This window comes from Diadema antillarum, unplaced genomic scaffold (genome assembly GCF_040938485.1).
Source record: "Diadema antillarum isolate AM-2024a unplaced genomic scaffold, OU_Dant_1.0 seq00000819_RagTag, whole genome shotgun sequence".
In the NCBI taxonomy this organism is placed as follows: domain Eukaryota; kingdom Metazoa; phylum Echinodermata; class Echinoidea; order Diadematoida; family Diadematidae; genus Diadema; species Diadema antillarum.
In genome coordinates this window covers 26,988-50,972 of record NW_027271696.1, presented here as the reverse complement: position 1 = coordinate 50,972, position 23,985 = coordinate 26,988, and the positions used below count along the sequence as shown (strand labels likewise).

Here is a 23,985-nt window from a genome sequence, read left to right as displayed (position 1 = left end):
TGTGTCTACAAATCAATAATGTTATCCGTTTGTTTGCTTGTCATATTGAGATTGTATAGATTGATCATGTTTTAGTTCTGCTAAACTAGAACTCATAGTCTTTTTGACTGAAAAATAGGGATGACATGGCTCAAAAGTAAAAAAGTGCAGATCCCATAGGAGTGAGTAGCAACATCATAAAAAAAAACCCAGGAAATTCCTAGTACTGAAATAAAAGCTGGAATTGTCAACATTCACATTCTTTCCTAAAATTCAGAGTGGTTGGGAGGTCTGCTAATGGTCAAGATGAAGTAGCCAAATTGGGTGAAAGCAAAAGAGACACAAACACAAATCCACCCATTGTTTAACCCGTTGAGGACGGACTGATTTTGCTACAACACACATTTCCCATAGACACCTGCCCGAATATACTCGGGACTCGCCCTCAACGGGTTAACAAAGATGCTGTCAGACATATCAAGAGCTCCCCACCTGCACACAATATCGATGGAGCCATGTGCCCTTGCAGCAGGGAGTCTTCAGCACCTTGGTGCCCGGATGGGTCTCCACTGCCTCCATACAGATGGGGCAGGTGCCCCGACTCGGAGAGCAGGAGGAAGGTAGGACCTTCTGAGTTGGCCGATGCTTGACACAGTAGGACCTGGTGGTAAAAGGAGAATATCGCAGAGTCCGAAGCTGAGCAATCGGCACACGAATGTTCACAATTTCTTCTGACTCTTATCTGAAGCTGCCTCCAGATTTTGATACACCAAATGAAAGCTGCTTGGTGATGATTCATATATTCATGACCAAGGCTGTCATGCTACAATCACAAGAACCATTTTTTTGCTATGAAGATGAACAAACAAAGATTACAAAGCAATGTAGTTATGGTTGGAGAGAAATAATGAATTCACACTCAAAATTCAACAGAATCAATTTTAATAAATACACGATCATACAAATCACACCTAGGACAGGACATTATAATAATAGCTAAACAATCATTTTGATTTCACTGCAATTACTTAGTGGTTGTTGTACAGTTTTGTGTGAATACAAATTATAGCCTTTCATATTATATCCATGTGCAAGTAGTGAAATTATATGCACACTTATTTACCAGCATTTTTTAAAATTGAATGTATATAATGGTATATCAGGATCTATTTCTTTTGATCTTTTTTAACGGCAACTAGCACTTACACTATTCTAGGGCATCAAGCAGTAGAAGGATGTCTAATCTGAAACAAGACTGCTGGAAATGTGAACTTACACAAAACTGTCGTAGAAAAGGAATATGGCGTCCTCGTCCATCCCACAGGCAAAGTGGTAGACCTGTTGACATGCCTTCACAGAGCATCCCACCGAGGCTCCCTTTTTCTTGCAATACTTGCATCTCTAGACAATTGGTCAAAGATGATTGGAAGGGAGAAAAAGTATTACAAGCAATGTGCAGGCTACAGGTCCAAAGCATTCCAAATGAACGACTAAATTATGGAGAAAAAAAAAGAATACAATAAAATATAACAGAGAGTATTTCTACAGGAATTGAAAGGTTACTTTAAGTTACATTTTGAAGTAGTAAATTGATATCTCGGTAATGAATAATTGTGGCAAAGTACAGTTTGGACAGTCAGTGGCAGGAAAAACTCTTGGAACTTAAAGCCTGTGCCCGAGAAGGTGCTTACACATTGAAAACATATTGAAGTCACAGATTCACACCGCATGGTCAATATTATCTCTAATAGGTGACACTTTAAAGGACAAGTTCACCTTCATAAACATAAGGATTGAGAAAATGCAACAATATTAGTAGAACACATCAGTGACAGTTTGAGGAAAATTGGACAATCGATGCAAAAGTTATGAATATTTTAAATTTTTGTGTTGGAACCGCTGGATGAGGAGACTACTACAGCTTGTGAGTCATATGCGTACAACAGTATGAAGAAAATGTAAAAGAAAATTCAACATATTTTCACTTTTTTCGCATAATAAAAGAGCACTTGACTTGCCTCTTTCTAAAGGCAGGGGGAATGATATTACCCATAACATTTGTCGGTAACGAGTCAGGGGAATGTGTACTTTTTTCAAAAGATGGAATTTTGTGAAATTCTCTTTATATTTTCCTTATATTGTTGTACGCATGTGACATCTACGTTATTCATACACTGCAGTAGTCTTCTCATCCAGCGGGTACTGCACAAAAACTTCAAAAATTCATAACTTTTGAACGGATTGTCTGATTTTCCTCAAACTTTCAATGATGTGTTCTACTAATATTGCTACATTCTCTCAATCCTTATGTTTATGAAGGTGAACTTGTCCTTTAATGATGGCATCATTGCTTAATCCTACAAAGGCCGAAATTTTTCGTGACTACTCCGCCGCGCGAAATTTTTTGACCACGCCATTTGCTGACTTTTTACTTTCAAGTCTTGCGCATCTTTTGACACCATTTTCGCGAAAATCGCGCATACCGTTACGACGCGCGCGACCTTTTATACATGCCTGTCAGACCGAAAATGGCTCAAAAACGTGATTTTGTGTATAAAGTCCACGCAAATAGAGTTTTCTCTTCTTATTCATAAAGATATGATTATTTTCACTTTCATGGGCTGAAACTAATTAATTTTAGCATAATTATGCTTGAAATAGGTTCTGTCATAAATTTTGAGAAAAAGAAAGATAAAACAAAAGGTCGAAAAAACAGGGAAATACATAAGAAATTCATGAAACAATGAAATACACAAGAAATTGATTTGATACCAGATTTTTTTCATGTACATTGTTAGGAATGCTACAAAGAATGTTATCACCAAAAATTAGGATTCTAGGAGCTTTAATTCCTGATTTAAAGCAAAAAGTATGATTTTATGCATATATTAACATAATTAATCATTACGATGAAAATTTCAATTTTTTTAAAAATAGTTTGGTAGATTACGCCACAGGTAATGTATGTGCCAATTTTCATGGCGATTGCGCGAGTGACGGCCAAGATCTTGGGGGGGGGGGGGGGGGGGGGTAACCCCTCCCCGGCCACAGAACACCCAAAAAAGCCTGGCCTGGTTAAGGTTAAAAATACAGTACTCTGCATCAGTGAATATTTTGTTTCCTTTGTTTTTATCACTTACAAGTCTCCGAGCTCGCTTTCTCTCATGCAAGATATTCTGATGATAAATCAATTTTTACAAAAAATGTGATATATCAAATGTTGTTTGTCACCATGTTTCCTTTTTTTTTAACAAAAAAATATCACTCACCAGTCTCTGAGCTCGCTTTCTCTCACTCAAGATGTCCTTGATGAGGAATCCCTCCAAACCTTCCTTGGAATCACCCTGCTGGCTGAGTCCACAAGCAAACAGCTGTGGGCAAGCAAAGTTCAGATGAAACGCAGAGTTCACTTACGTATTCTCGACAATCAAATCAAATATCAATTGAATTCATGTGCAGACATGTATATGTTTTAGCAAAGTCATGTTATCAGGTGCAGTTTGCAGGAAAGGTAACATGCTTTAAAATGTACTTCTATTCCTTTCACTTTTCAATAGAACATGCCTTTGTTTGATGTCATTTCCAAAATGGTTAATGGAGACAATTGCATGTTTTAAATCATTTTGATTTTGACAATATTGAAACTTCAGAATCAAGAATATCAACATTCAGGGTTCCAAGCATTTTAACAAAATAAAATTTCCTGATTTTCCCCGATTTTTCCCTGATGAAGTATCAAATTTCCATTTCCAGTTTCACATCCAATTTCATCCAATGGATGTTGTTTTGATATGAAACAAAATATAACAGAGTCTTACTGACTACTTTCGATTTTTGGGTCAATCAAAATTCCCTGACTTTTCCCCGATTTGAGGCATTTTTATCAAATTCCCGGACTTTTCCCTGACTGGAAAAAAGTAAATTAAAATTCCCTGATTTCCCTTATGGGCTTGGAACCCTGACATTTTAAGCATAATCTGCCATCATAGATGAAAAGCAGACCAAGCATGTGCAAACACACACACACACACTGAACAAATAAACAAACATAATATATCTGACCATCACGGCACCATCAAAATGCCGACTAGTTTAGATCTAGTGTCATCTGTCATCACGAAACACTTACCATGCAGTAGTAGTGGGCGTGAATGTCACTCTCTTCATGATGAAGTAGTCGGCCAAAGCGCTCTTCGTTGATCTCTCGACTGTCACAGAAAACGCAGCATCCTGGAAGTTGAAAGGATAATTATGAAAAAACATTTTACAACTAATACAAAACACACACAGAGGATTGAAAGAGACATACAGACAGACAGACAGACTGGTAATATCTGAATTGTAATACAAAAGTCTGCACTGGTTCTATTTCATGTAACAAGAAAAAAACTGTAAGGGAAGCACAATCTTGCAACTGGTAACTGCATACTCCTAAGAAAAGTACAGGTACATGTATGTATTCCAGTCTGGACGCCTTTTTAAAAATTTTGTGCATCAAATTAAGTAATCAAAGACCATACACCAAGTGAAACTTCCTGTATACTTTTCATTTCACAAGACAACTGATATTCACAAAATGAACACCTTACAAAAATACTGCCTCTCATAATGCAACTGTTTTGTAAACTGTCTCCAAGGTGGGAAAACATTAAATTTTCTCATGAAAAGTGTAAATACTTCAAATTCTGTTAATGTGGTTCATGATCACAACAACCTATTCGGCTATATTGCAAAATTGTATGACAATTCCCAGTTTGCCAGGTATCATATTTAAAAAAATGCATGGTGTATAGAGTACCACTTTCCACACACATACATACAAATTGTATCTAGACATTCCATCACTGGAAATTGAAGGTGGGTTATCATTATCCACACAGTGGACTCCCGTTATAACGAAGTCCTCAGGACAGGCGGTTTTCTTTCATCATATCGAAATTTTGTTAAAACTGAACATAAAAAAAAAAAAACACAGAGTGATAAGGTTGCAGCCGCAATTTTTACTTTGTTGTAAGCGGAATTTCATTATAACCGTGTTTGTTATAACAGGAGTACACTGTATTGTGTAGTTTTCTTTCGTTATATCGAAATTTCGTTAAAACCAAACAAAAAAACAATGAAAAACAAAGAGCGGAAAAGGTTGCAGCCGGAATTTTTACTTTGTTGTAACAGGAATTTTGTTATAACTGTGTTTGTTACAACAGGAGTACAATGTATTGTGCTTTTCTTTGTCAAGAATATCATTAGGTATGATAGAGCAACAAGAAAAATGAAAGCAGAAGCATAAATGGCTCTACATCAAGTTTTGCCATGTGGTTCATATTGCCACTGTATGGCAAAGAGGTAGTCATACCTTTCTCAAGACCTGCATTTCTAAATGCTTCCTCCATGGTCCTCTTCTCACTACAGTTCATAACATGCTCACTCATTCAGTCTCATCCTATAGACATAGGTCACCTGAACGAGGAAATAAAATGAAATAAACTGGTTGATTACTTCACGGTAAAGTACGATGTACAACTACAACTTTAATTGATGCTTGCCTGAGAATCAATGTGCCTGTGCCTCAGTGACAGAACCAGATCATATCATCAGGCAGATTGAAGTAAAATCCAGTCATACACTACAGGGTGCTACATAAGCACTTGCCCGATTGCATGGGGCAAGTGAAAATCAAATTCAGGCAAGTGTTTTTTTAATGTGAACAAATGCTTGCCCAAATTGGGCAAGCAAAAAGTTTTAAAGCCACCTTTTATTCGCTTATTCCCCCAACAAACCACACAGACGCCTAAAGATAATGGCCGTTTAGTGATGCATCACACTTTATATTTCATTTCAGTATCTTTCCAACACTTGTGTGAAGAAGCCCCAATGCAATGCAATGGGACCAAGTTTGTTACTCCATTGTGTTTAAGCATGTGAATTGATTTGTGCTGTTTATTCCAATGACTGTGTTTTATTAAGCCCTCAACATATGTGTATGATTTTCTGTATTATTTCCTTATATTTTGGACTTCTTTTTCCGGCATGTAAAATTGATGTTTGGGCAAGTGTTTTGCAGCAAATTTGAAAATCTGCTTGCCCAACCAGGCAAGTGGTAAAAAGAAATTGTGAAGCACCCTGCACATACATCAATACGTCATGTATTACCATCAATTTGACGATGATAGGTAAATTCATGGCAGTCCTTGGGATTTTAGGGCCATGCACTGCTATGACCTTACAATGTCACAGAAGTTTACAGTAATGACGTGCACAAGCACATTTTAGATATAAATATGATTTTATTCAAACATATTTCAGCTATATCTTAGTCTTAGATACAATTTACATCATGGCATAGTGTGGGACAAAATGTGGGTGCTACTGCAGTTTTGTACCAGGTGCCTGAATTCCAGTTTTACGGAATAAAATTCAATCTGTAGCTTTGACCAATATGTGAAAATCTTTTTCCATGATCTCTCTGGGCTTGTCACCACTTAAAATCTTCAAAATGATGAATTTTCATGTCAATATCAACAGTACACTTTCTCATGGCAGCTCGCAATACAGTCAATCATTGGATCTAGATGTAGTGATCCCATAGTGATCACAGCAAGTTTTTCTATGGTATCTTTAAAAAGACATGCTTTTGGAAATTTTATGCATACGGGTATTGCTTTCAGTTGAAGTTTGAATTTATGCAATAAAACTGAAATTAAGGCACCCAGGGTGGTATTCTGAAATCCTTCCTAGAAAGAAATTTCTTGCTAAGTCAGGATTTTTTCCTAAGTGGTATTCTGAAAATCTTCCTAAGTTTCTCCTTATGTCTGTTCCTAAGTTCTTTCCTAAACTTAAGAAAAAACTTAGGAAGGAGGCGGGAGTATGCAAATTTCTGACTTAGGAAGAAGTTGGTATTCTAGAATGCACTTAGGAAAAAAATTTAGGAAAATATTTCGGAAAGCTCCTCCCCTGTCCTAAGTATGTTGTTAAGAATAGCAAGTTGCAACAAGCTGCAAAACATTGTGATAGGCGCACTTGTCATTCACTGTGCGTAACATGTACTTTGATGTGCAAAATAGGCGTGAGAAAGGGGACATGCCGCGCACACGTGTATTTGACCCTACATTATAGTAATATGCGACTATCATTAGTTGGTTCCTTATGATACGGCATTTCATATTGACTTAAGAAAGGATGTGGGTGGGGATAAGGATGGCCTTATTTGCATTAAGAAGTTCCTAGGAAGAAATTTCTGAATACCAATTCTGTCTATCCTAGGCACTTTCTAAGTTTCTGACTTAGGAAAAAATGTCTACTAAGGAAGAAACTTAGGAAGATTTTCAGAATACCCCCCCCCCCCCCAATGTAAAACTGCAGTAGTCTAGTGGCGAAATGTGTTTCTCACTAGCTATTAAAGCAAGGCCATTGCTTTTCTTTCAGTTGAGTTTATAAGACAGAAAGTAGGATTAGCACATCCAGCCACGACTACAAAAATACAGGGGCCGTTTCATAAACCTTGTTATCAGTGACAACTGCCGCATTTCTATGACACATTTGCTCTCAGCCAATCAGATGCAAGGATTTCAGTAGCTTGTCACATCTATGACAACTTGTCACTGATGACAAGTTTTATGAAATGGGGCCCAGGTCACCATGGCCATGCTTTTATACACAGGGACACGTCGCCACAGCACAGCACTACCACTACACTGGGCTGGGCAGGGACCGGATATATAAAAGAAAGCCCTGATATAATGAGACAGAGTGGACAGTGACGATAGATCCTCTAGATAATGAAATAGGTCCTAGTTGAAGAATTACTACTAGCTTTCTGAAAATCACATAATAGCAAATCACAGAATTTGAATATTGTTCTTCAATGTGGCATCCATATTGGAAGAAGAATGTTGTACAACTACCGGTAGTAGAAAAAGTACAGCGTCGAGCCACCAGACTGATACTGGTGATACGTCCACTCTGACCTCTAAGTTATGAAGCAAGACTAAAGCATATCCAAAGGAGAAAGGTTTGAGATAACACCATGTTGATGTGTGTGTACAAATTTGTAGTCCTTGTCCGGGTAGTTACTTGGCAGAAGAAGAGCCTAGAGAGAGGAGAATTGAGGAGGGAAGTGACATATGGAGGGCAAAAGGGAAGGTGGAGGACAGTAATGGGCTGGAAGTTGAAGTTGCACTAGTGGAGACAGTAGAAAAGGAACAGAGAGAGTGGTAAGGAAGAATAGAGTGAGAATCAAGTAAGATGTTCAGACATCATTGGGAGGAGAAGATGAAATAGAAGGGAGGGGGAAGAAGGAAGAGTTGAAGGTTGGAAAATCATGGAGAGAGAAGTGAAGATTCATGAAATCAAAAAGAACGAAGTCTGTGAACGATGTGGACTACGGAATGCGGAACCAAACGGAGAAAGGATGATTAATTCCAAATGAAAGGCAAGTCGAATAGAGATGAGACTTTAAACATATGTTGAGAGAAGGGAGAGAGAGGGGAGGGGGAGAAAAAGAAAACCAAAAAGAAGAATAAGAAAAAGAGAGAGCGAGGAAAAGTGATGGCAGTTAAATTCTAAATACATCTTAGGTTCCTGTGGGAGTAAGAGAAAAAGGAGAGAATATAAAGTGAAAGTGTAGTCCTGAGGAGAGAAGGCAAGAGAAAATAACCTGTAATGAAAACTGTAAATTAATATGGTGGTCCTGAAAAGGACAATTGGGTTGTAGTGCCTAATGGAAGCAAAAAATAAAAGAAGAAAAGATAAGTAGAGTAAAAATAGAAAATAGTGTAGAAAATAATGTAGGAAAGAGAAGTGAATAGAGTAAAAAGTGCTAGTGAAGAAAGAGCAAGAATACATTCAAAGACTAAAGCACTTGAAAATTGCCTTCACTTGTAGTCTATACACTATTAAATAGATGGCATACAGTTGATACGATGCAGATTTTTAAGATTGTTTTTTTTTTATCTAAATGGGATTGACGATAAAGTCTTCATAGGTTTTTTTTTTAGTTCTCATCTGGAGGACGTGGTCACAAATTATATTGAAGAAATATGCAACGTGTTAAAATCTAGTAAAGTGAGACAGTGCTTCTTCTCTCACAGAGTAATGAGTGGAATACTGTAAAAGTGGAAATTTTCGCGCATTTCGCGCAACCAGAAATAGCACACAAATATTTTTGCTTGCTACATGTTCCAGTAGTTGATATCTTGATCCCGCGAAATTAAAGACACGCAAAACTCTTGCTCTTCTATTCTACCCAGCCGAGCGCGAAAAATTAGTCGCGCGAAAATATCCACTTTTACAGTATTAAAGTTGCCACCATTTGTGTAGTTGACACTCACAGCCCATCAAGTAGACACCCTAAACAGTTTCAAGTCTAATTTAGTGAGGTTTTGGTGTCAAGATATTAATAACCCCAAACTTGCAAAGAGATAGAATTCTATTTTTTGTCCATGCGATACATTTTGTGCACAGCACCAATTTAGCTAGAGTTTATACCAAAGAAGTCAAAGAGTCATTAATTTCGATTTTCATGTTATGACGACAACGAGAGAGGCAAATTGCAAATAAAGTTTTTAACTTTGCCCACTTCCAACAAAGCCAAGGTATGTTAACACATGCGGCATATGCACTTGCTGGTGATAGTATCACCAGGCCAGACACCAGCATCACTATCATGGGCACGGCCTTGAAACTGACATGATCACTGATAATAAGACTAAGGGTGAGACATAGATAGATCCACTCTGTCTCTGTAAGTTAGTAGGCGAGACGAGGCGCGGCGAGCGCAAGGCGCTCATGCCTCAGGCCAGGCGGGCGGGCCGGGTACCGTACGCAAACCTACGAACGAACAATCAGCTGGGCTAGTGCAAGTGTGTGTCGTGTGCATTGCATTGCGATTTGAAGGGCAGTACGAGTAGGCCTACTGATACTGTACTGCAGTAAATTACTCGTAAACGTATGAGACTTTCGACTGAGCCTGAGCTGAGCCGAGTCTCTTTTCAGTGCGACAAACTGATGTTGTAGCCAATAAGTGCCCCTTCGCAAACTTCAGGGAGGTGCCTGCTACGTCGAATCATATCTTTAGAAATTAGGGAAGACATTATTCAAGTCTTATCACATAACTATTTGCAAATTTCTTACCGTTTAAGTCAAAATCCACGTCCATGCCATCCAAAACAAACTTGTACTTGCCGCACATTCTAAATTTTGACCTTTGACCGGAGGACGGTTGCGCGCTCTGCTGCGATGACGTCATTGTAAAGGTTTCCTTTATCCGGTGTAGGTGTCGATTTAACGAGTTGGATCAGAATATGAGATGAAAATAAATGAATCGCCGAGTTATATAGGTGAATTCTTTTTGGAGCATCTCATGGGCAGTGTTTCAACTCATGAGAAGTTTGCATCATTCTCATCATCTTCTCAAAGCTATTTTATTCATTCTTCAAAATAGTCATTCCACTCTAACGAATTCCACTTTGTCTGTTCCGTCCTTGCTTTCGTTCTTATCCTTATCATAGTCCTTTCTTTCTGTTTGCTTCCCCTGACGTCATGATGTCAAAATTTTCATACATGAGTTCTTGACGGATCTTGAGATGCCCTCATCTCCCTGGGTAATTCACAAAATCTACAAGCTATGCTTCTCTTTTGAATTCCTCTTTTCCATATAGATTTGAAAAATAAATTGTATTTTCTTACTTGTTTATTTATCTAAAAACAAAGTTGACATCATTAAAATTGCATCCATGTTTTGTTGAAGCTTATGCGATTCAAAGTTCCATAAGATATTATGTACTCATATAAGCGTTATGTATATTGCGTTGTATTACTTTATATGGAAATAAAATCACTTGATTTTGAAGTTGAACGAAAATGAAAAGAATCGTGTAAAGTGCATGTACGTTTGTTGTTGTTGTTTTTTTTAATTCTGTTCCTATAGGAGAAGTACAGTTGTCTGGTTCTTCCCAAGCTGCTCGAGAATAAGTATTAAAGTTAGAGTAAACGTTGCATCCTCCGGATCAGGGAGGTGAGACGAAATTCGCATATCACTCTCTGACTTCATTACGGAATATACCTTTAAATCATTTTACAGCTTTACAGAAGGTACAATTTCGTTTATGCACCTCGTGTGAACAATATCATAATCTGATTACGTTTTAATCATATTAAAGGCAAAATAGTGCAATGTTCATACACGAAATGCTGAATATGAAATTTGATTTCCTTCATAGCATAAAACAAGAAATTTGAATTAGAATTTATTAAGACTTGTATTGCTTAAAGGGAAAAAACATTTAGACGATCGAGGTGATGATGTCAGTCATATCACGACTTTAACTCGGTGGATTGAAAAATATATACAACGTGTAGATTACATATTTCTTTATGTCAATATGTTATTAGCTATGACAGCGAAATTTCCTTTACAAAATCTAGACAGCTTGAAAGTAATTCGTATAGGGAGTCATATTAAAAACTATTACATTTATATTCGAATGATATTCTGTTGAATTTCGTTTCGTTAGTTGATAAAAATTTTGGGAAATTTAGCGAAGATCTGGTTGTTCAGTAAAATGTGGGACTTGAGGCAGTATATCGCCATTGTCTCATCAAACATTTTATACTCATTAATAACATTATAATTATATATGAAGCTTCATAACCAAAAATTATCCTCCCTCATTATAGAGCACATAATTATTATAACATTAGACTATATAACCAACTGCTGCTGTTTTATAATTGAAACCTGAAATTATTAAAACTCATGTAGATATTATCTGAAATTGCATTCCATCCTTTACTCCCTTATATTGTATTCTGCTTTTAAAACAGGTTAAAAACTTACATGACTCAAATGTTAACATGGTATACATCTGATGAAATAAATCGTATATTTTAATGAAAACAGCTGATAAAGGCTTTGTTACATGATAGAGATGAAGAAAAAATGAGTTTCTCATGTTCTTTTCCTCTTGTTAAAACGTCTTTCGAGTAGTTTGCATGGGACCCCATACTGTTGTAGAGAACCTCAAATACTTTTCCCCTGGAACTATAGTTATGATGATTTACTTTGAATGGCTGTTTGTATAGTTGCGTTCATTTTTTACTTGATCGTTAAGGTCATTTTTCTATGATATCTTAAAATGCTGACTTCGGGCAGCCTTATAAGTTTTACCCTTGACTAAGGATTTAAAACTTCATGCACTATCGAAAAACTCGAAACTGACTTTATTACTAATAGATATCATGTTAATAGACAGAACATACAATATAAGTTTGACTTTTGGGTGGCCAGTTTGCACTGAAAAATCCTCGACATTACCAGATATTGCGTCTTTGACCATGAGTTTAACAATGAGCATGCAAGTGTAATTTGAGTATACTGATCGATAATCCCTTGATTGAGCGAGGCAGTGTAACAACAAAAGAGTTATACAAAGCTGTCATTCTTAATTAAGGTGTATGATGGTCAAAGCTGCGTACCCAGCTGAAAAAGAGCGTGATCATCGAAAAACAAGCCAAAGCATGCATGGTGATCAGGCATTAAGTGGTTCTTTTGTTATGGTATATTATAACCTGTAGACGCGTGAGGGCAATTAACGCGATGTATAGGGCCTATTACCAGCATTGAGAATGGTCTTGACTTTGAATAACATATTGGTTAGGTTTGAATAGAATCGCTCCTAATCAGGAATGTATACCTGACGTGAGTAAGGGATAGGGGAATGTACATTTTCTATTTGGTGTATGGGGAATGTACACAGGGGTTCTATGTTATATAATATGTTTCATGAAATATAGGCCTACCATTATTTTGACTGTTGTAATATTCATTTATATCTATTCGACTTGTCACACATGGATTGCGTGTTTGATGGCAAGACGTCAATGTGTTTGATGATAATGTTTAACATCGCGGATCTCAAGGTCAAGTCACCAGTCGTCAGATATGAATTGTTTATTCAACGATATACACGATGTACTTCTTATACGGGGATTGTATAGATATAAACAACAAATGGTATAAAAATAACATGTACACCTTGTCATGCATGATGGTTATAGATATCATGGCAAGACGTTAATACAAATGTTTTCGATATTGTTTAAAATATTACTTGTCTATTCAACGATGTATATAGGCCCTATACTTCAGACAAGAACTTATTCGTTTAGGCAAAATAATATACGATAAAGTTACATATGAGACACGTTTGTTGGAATGTATTTCATTCTCACATGATTTATAATCCTCATGTTTGCAATGTTGTCGCTTGACATCCTTGAAATGCAAAAATGAAAATGGCAGTACCGTCAATCAATAAATCTATTTTCTCGTTGTATGAGGTGAAAAACTTCGTGTACAAGAGCTGGGGTCGCAGGGGTCGCACAGCAGGAAAATTAGACCAAAAAAAAAAAGACAATGGCACGTCAAATTGAATAATGAGAATAAAAGTGAAGGATATTATTATGCAGGAGATTGATGTCCGTTGTTCCAGGACTTTAGATATTCTCGTCATAAAAGCCTATATCGTCATAAAAACAAGCAGTTTCGAAGCAGTTCAGATCACTTCATAATAAAGCACACGCGACATAGTCAACACATGTATTTTAACCTATATAACTTTTGGAGAGCGATGCTACTCGTCGAAGTATACTTCACTGAATAATGAAATCAAGCAATGTGGAAGTTTCACAAAATCAGATATATTACGGATTGTATATGAAAAGCAAAATTACGACTTTTTATGAAACTGTTTAAAGCGGTTGTGGGCACAGTGTGTGTTTGTTAGTTAGCTTGTTTGTTTGTTTGTTTTTGTTGATTTTTTTTTTGGGGGGGGGGGGTATTAACAGCCAAACGTGTATGCAGCTATATCACCGTCACCTTTCAAAGGTCATTATTGCTATCGCATTGCAATAATGATTATTACAATGGTAATAATCATCATTAGTTGAAAATAAGGACTTATGTTGTTTGTTTGTTGGACGTTCTTCAACAAACTGTAGGCACTTAAACAGGCTACGTGTTATACTCAGCTGGCTGGTTTGATGTTTTCAGGAAGTCTGTACAAAGTATGTACATACACAAGTCATGAATGACAATCATATGAATAATATTTCGTGTTAACATTTTTATTGTGAAGATAAAGCAACGTAACACTAACGTAAGAAGTTTAAACGTCATTGTAGAGTCATGTTATAATTATGAAGGATACTTTGAAAGTGTTATAAATAATAAAATGTAAACCTATACGCACAATATGAGGCAAACAAAAAACAAAAAAAAAGAAAGAAAGAAAGATGGGAGACACAGAATTTTCAACTGCTATCTTGATAATGCCTGGGTTAAGGATATGCATATCATCAGCTGGTAGCCGTCAGTCATGATGATTGTGATATGCAGATATCACATAATCACGCTATATATCATTACTTAAATCTTGAGCTGAATTCTGATATCTGTCCTTTTTTTTTTTGTTCCAGAAAGATCACACTGCAGTCTACAGAGAGAAATATCACCAATATGACAAATCGACTAAAACTGATCAAAGGGACTTCTCGTCACTTTCTTCCTAGATCTTGTGACAAACTATAAAGAATATAGTCATTCAATAGTCAGTTTCAGTTTTAGCTTCCATTTTGCTATAATATGCTGGAGGGTTGAGGCAGGGAGGTGAACTCCCTGGTTGAGGCATGGAGCTGTTGCTCCACATGGTTCAGGCATGGACCCTATACCAGGTCCATGGTTGAGGTATAAGCATGGAGCTACTAACAGAGTAGCTCCATGGTATAAGTTTCAGAAATGGTCATTGTTCACGAGTTATGTAACTTGGCGTCTATCACCGTACGCACGCGAACTCGTGAATAAACTGTAGCTTCATTTTCCTACTATAATGTCGCCTATTGTTGTTGATTTTAGCCTGAATTCACCAGCGCTTATAATTATGGGCGTCAGGTTCCATTCAGCTCGCCTTTGTCAACACGCGATGGCTAATTACGGATCATTAGGGGCGTGGAGTAAATTCGGGGTTGCGCAAGACAGTGTCCATCTGTTGTTCCATTGTCTGATTCCTCATTGACTGATTTAACCACGCAAGCTGTGAAGATTGTAAAGCGTCGTTACCAAGGCTCAGACACGCAATTCAAGTACGTGTATAATGGCTGTATCTGATCGTCGTCAATCCCATGTTCTTCAACGCTTTTAGAGGAGAAGTTTTGACGAAAAGCATGATATTTTGAACATTTTGAACGAAGCAGGATGAACGAATGCAATATAATTTATATCGATGGAAATAAAGGTTAAACGAGAAATAAAAAACTGTATAATAGGTGACTAGAACATTATACTTCATACAATGACATTTATGTCCTGTATTGGATGGCAATGTTAGATAGGGATCGTTATTGATTGTGACGTCACTTCTGCCAAATTAATTCAGCCTTTATTTATCATTATTTTGACTACGTCGAGCATCTTTTAGGATTTATTTGCTTAGAATATTTCAGGACTGTGACATTCTAAGACCTCTGCCAAGACATATAATTAGATTTTTTTTTAAAAAAGCTTCCAAGAAAGGTAAGACTATTCTTTTTGTGAAATATGTCGAGAATGAAGAGAGGTTAGGGATTTTAAGAAATATATGGGGGCAATTCACAAAGTCAAACGGTCGAAGATTTCATACCTGCACTTGAAAATAATACATATCACTGTCTTGATTTCTACCGAGCTCAATTCATTCAGTACAATCTTACAGTGCATTTTCTTCTTGATAAGAAATTAAACACACACATATACAGATGTTTGCAAACAGAACGTTTTTAATTCTTCAGAATGTTCTTCTGTTTTAATCGTTGTTTCGGACACACACACACACACACACACACACACACACACACAAACGAAAATTATAGATCCAGCGATCAAACTTTCGTGAATTGGGACGAAAAGTGTTTTTCTAACAGAATAGAATTACATGTAGTATGACAAACTGACAAATCTTGTATAGGCTTTCTAATAGATTGTCCATATCCATTATTATAGGCCTAACTTAATAAGTGCGTTCAGAGCAGAGCTCTATCGCTGCACATTAGACAAAAACAAGATAAAACAAAACAACACAAAACAAAACAAAAATCGCGTAAAGGCAAACTCTATACTCAATACTCAATATTATTGTTGATATACTCCAGTACTTTCAAGGGAAGCAATCCTTCAGTGCAATAGAACAATAAATCTTTGGAATTGATTAAAAGAAATTACAAAATCATATCATACTGTCTTGTAATATCAGTCTTGTAATTTAATCATGCATGTGTCAAATCTTCATTTTGGTTTTGTTTTGTTTTGTTTTGTTTTGCCTCATTGGTGTATGTACGAATATGTTATGAAATACTTTCTACCCAGCGCTTGACGGCAGGCAACAAAATGATTTTATAGCTGTATATAATGTCACTTTTTGTGTTCCGATGAACACAACCTTGTGATAGATTTAATGCAATATTAAATGCGTATAAAATAGGTCCTAATACGTATGTAAATCATGTCCTATTTCGGAAACAAAGATGGCTTGGTCACAATTATGGTTTGCATTTTAGTATAGTTTTCGTTTTTCTTTCATTTCTTAATCATATAGGCATATTTACCCCGCTTCCCTTATTCAATACCATGAAATCACCAGGTCTAAACTTCTATTCGATCTCCGTTTCTCTTTCAAAGACAATGATTATCCGGGGCTTATACAGCCAAACAAGCTTGCTTTCATGTAGGTCCCATCATACTTCTCTATATATGCACAACCTCATTTCGGGGTTTTTTTTTAACCAGTTATCACTATAATTACTGTTTTTATCATGTATGCATTTTTTCAAATTGCTTACAAGATAGAATAACTTATAGTGTTATTTTTTATGTGATACTGATAAACGGGAAGTACGAAATAAATTGAAATTGAATTAAATCAATCATCATTGATTATGTTCATGTATCGAGATCAGGAAATGCAACACCGTCTATAGATGTAAAATCATTAAATGTATAGCTCCAGCCAAAAAAAAAAAAAATGATGAGAAAGATGATACTCTAATTCACATTAGAAAAGGATAGTAAAATGAATGTAATATTGTATGTGTGCATACAAACATCAACAACAACAACAACAAACTTGGAAAGTCATGATATCATCACGTAATGTGCAAGTCTAACCATGGAGCTAGTTTGTAACTCCGTGGTCTTTAACCGTGACAAAATACAACTGTATAAAATTAGACAGGAAAAACGATAACCCTAAGTTGTGTCGAAATCCAACGCTGTAAGTGTATAAGATATCGTGCAAAATATACCGACAACCCACGGTGCTATAAGAACATCATCACGTTCATGTTATTTACGTGATTGGATTTTGCTCAAGCACTTCTCAATGGAAACGTGAATAATTACATGTGTAATGTTATCATACTTTTTGCGTGAAAGTGTTTGATGTATATGACAGCACTTGAAATACTGTATTAACTTTTATAATATACATGTGGTGAGGATGATTTACGTAGGTTGGTCTATTTCAACTCCATTTTCTGTCCGTTTAATGATATGTTTCTCTTAAAATGCAAAGCATTGAAAAGTCAATGGTGATACCGTATACCAGGGAGGTACTGAACGAACCTCTCCAAGCACCTCCTTGACGATACACCAATGAGGATAATAGGAACAAAAGGAAACTAGAGAGAGATGAACTGACAATAATCCCCCTTGCGTAGGATAAAAACATGTTCGTTTGGCGACGCACACGCAAATTGGCATCTATTCACACGGGCGCACTCACCCGCGCATTCCGACGGTTGGACTTACGTGTATTGTGTGCGCGAATAGAGAGCGCGGACTTGCACCTGCGACAGACACCATTTTGCCCCTCTCACGGGGTTGGCCGAGCCCCCCTCGCTATTGTTTTATCTACCCCCAATCAACAGTTATCGCGTATCCGGGTTCTCCCTGATTGGTTCAAGGATTAGAGAAAGTTGGAATCGAAGTGAATCTGGACTCTATTTAAAGCGAAATGACCTGAGAACCTGCTGATATGCCCTGAACAGCCTGCAACGATCAACTACATAGTTACTACACACAAGCCAGCAGCGAATCTACTCGGCAACGTTTTGTATTTCTCATCTTTTCGCAACCGTGAACATAACTCTTAACTCCCTCTGGGTTACCATCCTCTGAATACAACAAGTCTCCCTAATTCTCTGCAATTGCCACAAGTTTTGCATCCAGATTATCCTGGTGAGTCTCAATTTTCCTTCTGATATTATCTCGTCAAAATGGAAACATATCGGTAGTATATTGCGCGGTATATGGTATACTGTATTATGTGCGTGCGGACATACTCGGAAGTACAGCTTGTACATGTACATGTATAATAGTACTGTACTACAACCCCGGCCCCGTACGCAATTTTCATGGCGGGCATATTACTTGAGCACGCGCGGCACGCAGTTAGTTGGCTGCTGTCCTGTTTGGTTTTGTACGCGTGATCGTCTCATGATTTACACCGTACTTGTATGTGGAACGACTTCGCTCGTCTACATTTGTCTAGGAAAGTTTCATTGTGCTATGATGACTTTAAACGCATGGTTCCAAATGGTGAGACACAAAATTTGGCCTTGAAAATGAATGAGAAAGGTAAAAATGATAAAGTGAAGCCCACAGCTACACTGTGCAGTGCGGCGTTGACATCTTCGAATCTTTTTGTTTTTATGACATTGCGTCTTCCACGTAAATTATATGCAAACTAACACAAACAGCAATTAGTTACTGCGCCGCTACCGTTTCACGTCCCGTTTCGCTTTACCCTAATTTAGTGGTTCATGCCTTGTTTCGTTTTGATTTCTTTTAACCTCCGTCCTTGGTTTATCGTATATCGGCATTGAAATATAATCACATGTAGCTAAAATGCCTCAACTGATTTAACAGTTTTGCGGTTACATACAGTATGTGTCATTGAATTAAATGTATATAATGTGAGAGATTGTTTGGCTGTGGCTTGAAGAATGATATACCATGCCTAATGGTCATGTTGCCAAAAACAATGATATAATATATTGATCCAGTGTTCTCATTATTTCTTTTCCAACAAATTTTATCCCCACAGACAAACATCATGGCACCTGTCAACGCCTTCAGCAACTCTTCGTCGGCTGCCGCCTCGGCGAAGGACCCAGTGCAGCTGCCAGACGAGGCCCGAGTCTCCGTTCTCACCACCGCTGGAGAGTCCCTCTTCATGTGCAGCAGTAAGGAGGGACATGTCTGCTACCACGCCTGTCGAGGTCACGGCCGTTACCCACTGTGGAGCGACGACACGTTCATGGAGGACGACGATGTTGTGGAGGAGGAGGAGGAGGACGACGATGATGGGGTGGTGAAGCGAAAACGACCCCGCAAGGAGACTTCCGATGATGAGTTTGACATCGACGAGGATGAGGAGTGGCTGTCTCAGTATGAGGATGAGCAGGAGTTCTGGGAGCAGATCCAGGAGTCTGCGCGACGGGAGCGGCAGAGACGGATGTCGAATCCCCCGATCCACTACGCGGCGGACGAGCTGATCTTCATGGATGAGAGGCAGGAGGACCGGTTTCGGGACGTTTCGGCGAATTCAGTGCTTGCTGAGGACGACGGTCCTATCGTAGGTGTGATCTCGACGAAGCCACCTCCCGAGTACGTGTGGCACCTGCTGGCCGAAGGCGATGCCTGGATGCGCGGATCTCTCCCCCAGCGAATCTCCGAGCAGCCCGAGAATGGTTTCCACAGATATCGCTATCACGCGTGGGATCGCATCCCAAGCGAGGACATTCCCGACAGTTCTGACGAGGAGGACGACGAATTTGACTGGGAGGCGGCCCGTGCCACCGGTGCGTCATGGAGTGATCTCGCTGATCGGCAGGAGGAGGAGCAGCAGAGTCAAGTCTCGTGGTAAAGGAGAGGAAAATACGCACATGAACAATGGACAGTCGTGACATTTCGAACTGAAAATTGACTTTATTACTCGTCTGCTATTACCAATGCTTGTAATCGTGATGAACTTGAGTGGAACATGGTATCCAGGATTGAAACTTCCAACAAATTCTAAGGACTTTCTTTCTTTTCAATGTATTGTTGAATTTAATTCCCCGATTTCAACATCCTCCCTTTGATTTTTTTTTTATTTTGCTTAAAAGCATTCGCCGTTTTTCAATTACTGACGAAAATTATGTCCCGAATTGATCTTTAATTGTATCGAAATTTCAAAAAATGGCATTACAATTAATAAGTTACTTTGAGTAACGTTAATTTCACAACTTGGGTACTTGCTTTAAAGCAGTAAACCCTTTCACATTGACATATTTTCACGCATCAAATTATGATTATTGAATTTGTCCTTTACAAAGAACCGGAATGAATATACCGAAATGACTATTCTTATTACGCCAGGATGCGATTTTTAATTTACTTGTATTTTTTATTCAATTCAATTTGTAAATCAAATGCCTTGGATAATGATTGAATTGATACTTACATAAATGTTTTATGTATAGTATTTCCACTTTATGTAACATAAACGATGAAAGCTGTAACCAATGGAATTTGAAATTGAACTTATTTGACGATGATCAATATTCATTAGACTATTTTTATTTACAATCGACATCTGCTTGTGTGTTCGTCTTATTGAAGTCATTTCTCTCATGACCAGGATGCTGCAACATGTGTGTGCGTTTGTTTGTGTGTGTGTGTGTGTGTGTGTGTGTGTGTGTGTGTGCGTGCGTGTGCAAAGCGATAGAGAATTGTCGGGTGACACCGTCACCTGGGCTTATAAAATTTGTGCTCTGCCTATACATCACCACTATTCCGCTCGCGCATGATGGTTTAGAATACAATTCTGCAATTTTGTCTCCATAATCACTTACGACTAATAGAAAACTAGTGGAAAATTGGTTGACAGAAACCAATGGTAATATAGCCATAAAATACATGTAGCTGGTTGTACTGACTATAGGGTGCATGTTTTCGTATAGGTAATCTTGCTCTCAGCGAGACTGTAATGTCATAGTTATAGATAATTTTTAACTTCACACTACAAGACAAGAAACAATGACATAACGAAAATGATGAAAATACAAAACAATGTACAAGTAGAAAATATGAGAGAGAATACTTAAGAGAGAATATTAATTTACCACAATGGAAGAAGAGGTCCTTTATAATAAAAAAAAAACAGTTGGTATGGTTCTCTATTGCCAATTATAACTACCCCCGTATACCCGTTATGTCAACACAGTAACGTAATTACGATATCCTTGAATAAATCTACCGTGTAAACATCATGGCATCAGACAGGGACATGCCGTAAGATAGATTCCAAAATATAAAATCATGAAGCTAAGGTATTCTTACTCAAAGTTATTGGCGGAGGTGGGGTGACTTGGCCAAGATATGATAAGTTAAAAAAGGAATTTTTGATTAGTCATATAAGTGGATACATTGTATTTTTCTCACAGAAGAGTAGGACGAGCTAATGAAACATATTTTAACCAACAAGAATTTTCTTCAGGTGCGAGTTTCTTCACGTTGTCTCCCTTTACAAATCAAATTTGTTAAGATCGCAACTGCTAATCTTTAAATTTACAAACATGTCGGAAAAAGGGACCAGTGGAACTCGAACCTGTCATCTACTGCTTTCCGGGCAGCGACACTACCATCAGACGGTCCCTGGTTCCCGGCAGTGACATGATGAACATGGAACCAATACCCAAGCTCCGAATTTTCGACATTGTTATGTTCAGTAGTCCAAGGCGGACACGGCATATCAAATGAAAGAAAGATAATTATTCAGAGAGGTGAAGGTTCAGGTGCGAATTTCTTCACTTTGTCTCCCTCTACAAATTATCGTGTCACTGCCGGCAACCAGGGAATTTTCTTTACTTTTAAACACGTCCTAGACTACCAAAGAGTTTTATTACATCAATTCCCCTATGAACTTGGGTTATCATATGCAATTATGCTTCATATTAAGAATGTTGTTGCAAAATGAGCTAAGCCCCATTTTTAAACATTTCAATGTAAGTTCATCATCAGATAGAGCAAAACAAAACCTCTCCAGTAATACCTCACTGACTTGTAATAATGAATGTTTTCATTCATTCATTCATTTCATTTATTTCATTCTCATTCTCATTTTCATTTTTTTTCTTTCAAGAGAACATGACACAAAGTAAATCAAAAAATTCAATCATAAGCATATATACATTACAAAGTATGACAATCAATGATAATCAACGAACTTACAAAGATATGCACACATACTGGAATTACAAAGTTGTGTTTGAAGGATAAAAATTAGAACTTTTAGAAGTTATGAGTAATTTTTTTTTCTTTGTCTTCTTTTTGCAGCTTTAATCACAAATATCTAAATTTAACAAGAATAAAGTTAGCTCGTTTTGCGATAAAACTCTTAATAATAATTCATATTACGTATGTGTGTGTGCTATGATCATGTGCGTGTGGAGAAGGGTTGCGAGTCTCGAACTGTATTTTCTGTGAAAGGAATGAGTGATGTCGCCCTCTTTTGGTGATGTTCTTAGATTGCCTGACCATGATTCATTCTGAATGACGCAAGGAGGTTTAATGGATACGAGTATAAAGGTGAGGCAGAAATTCTCCTCACACACTGGTCAGGTAAAATATCTTATTTTTCATTGTTCATTCGTTTTACAGGTAAATTCAGGGGGGCATTTCATGAAGGAACTTGTCGGATAAAATATCTGACAAGTCAATTATATCCGACAAGTTTTGAGAAATTCTTTAGTCTGATTGGCTGATTTCTCAAAACTTGTCGGATATAATTGACTTGTCAGACATTTTATCCGACAAGTTCCTTCATGAAATGCCCCCCAGAGCATTGCCGTTATACCTCTTCCTTTACTGTCAGATCCAAAGTTTGAAAGGGTATTGATAGGTCTAGAAAGACAAAGCATGCAATCCAGAAGGGGGCGCAAAAGTGGATGAACAAAATGAACAGACAGTATAGGGTAATTGCACAAACACACATAGAAAGAAGTAGGTTAATAAATCAGATCAAGAACTAAATACATATATATGTATACAATTACTATATAAGTAAGTCAAAGCTTAACAACAGTGCTAAGCAGTAGGTACCTATATAGGCCAATAAATCAGTGTTGATATATAATAATTTTGAATTATTTATCAAAAATGATGCTGTCACCATGCAGGGTATAATGTTAGATCATGAAATGTGGGAGTTTGTCGCAATATGGAGTTGCATTCAATGAATTCCAACATTTAATGGGGCCCGATGGTATTGATAAAAAGATTTTAAAGTGAAAGAGGCGGCATTACGATCCTAGGCTAAGGTCGTATTTCTACTTACACCGAGTTGAAAACACAGGACTTGTATATTAATAGCCGGGTTCACACGTACATCAACTAGCGGGATACAAATCTCGAGATTTGCATCGCGATCGTCATCCTGCTATTTTGTACGTGTGAATCCGGCTTATGATGTATATACACAAAAACATCGCTATGTGCTAGGATAATAGCGCATTTACAATAACCTCGATGACAATTCGCAAAAACAACGTCTCGCGAAAATGTCTGTGACCTTCCCATTCGCGAAAATATCTCTACGCGAAAATAGTAGCTTATAATGAGTAAAAAAGACCTTAGCCAGAAAAGAAAATCATCTGAAATAGCAGCTTATACTGAGTAAAAAAGACCTTGGCCAGAAAAGATAATTAACTGATGATAGCACTACCGAAGATATACCTGCATTACACACTAATACTGATTATTATATTCGGGATATACCGCATAATATCTTCTGTTGTCCAATTCTAGGGCCGTATTGATGAGGCGTCCGAAAATGTGGCGTTCTGTGTTACCATTGGTCGAAACTATTTCCCCTTTTATTCAGCAGCCCGTCATTGGATTCCGCGCTCGCGCACCGCACCTTCTCTTCTCAGAATACA

The 23,985-nt window shown here is 37.6% G+C and overlaps 2 protein-coding genes across 2 annotated transcripts in view; one reads left to right on the top strand and one right to left on the bottom strand.

Moving 5' to 3' along the window:
* LOC139739809 (uncharacterized) overlaps window positions 1-10,158 on the bottom strand; it is a 28,306-nt gene extending 18,148 nt beyond the window's left edge. The window contains exons 1-6 of the mRNA XM_071650403.1: window positions 10,108-10,158; window positions 5,333-5,436; window positions 4,109-4,209; window positions 3,249-3,350; window positions 1,256-1,380; window positions 472-640 (exon numbers count right to left, since the gene is read on the bottom strand). Coding sequence (XP_071506504.1) covers window positions 472-640; window positions 1,256-1,380; window positions 3,249-3,350; window positions 4,109-4,209; window positions 5,333-5,408 — 573 coding nt within the window. The 5' untranslated portion in view covers window positions 5,409-5,436; window positions 10,108-10,158. The remainder of the gene's footprint in view (window positions 1-471; window positions 641-1,255; window positions 1,381-3,248; window positions 3,351-4,108; window positions 4,210-5,332; window positions 5,437-10,107) is intronic.
* A 7,687-nt stretch (window positions 10,159-17,845) lies between these two features.
* On the top strand, window positions 17,846-20,639 carry LOC139739784 (uncharacterized). The gene is made up of 2 exons (XM_071650379.1): window positions 17,846-18,241; window positions 19,110-20,639. The coding sequence occupies exon 2, from the start codon at window positions 19,119-19,121 to the stop codon at window positions 19,929-19,931; it is 813 nt and encodes a 270-aa protein (XP_071506480.1). The 5' UTR covers window positions 17,846-18,241; window positions 19,110-19,118; the 3' UTR covers window positions 19,932-20,639.
* Window positions 20,640-23,985: the final 3,346 nt, after the last annotated feature.

Excerpts from the sequence above, each read along its gene's own strand:
- LOC139739784 (XM_071650379.1), top strand. The coding sequence starts at position 19,119 with ATGGCACCTGTCAACGCCTTCAGCAACTCTTCGTCGGCTGCCGCCTCG.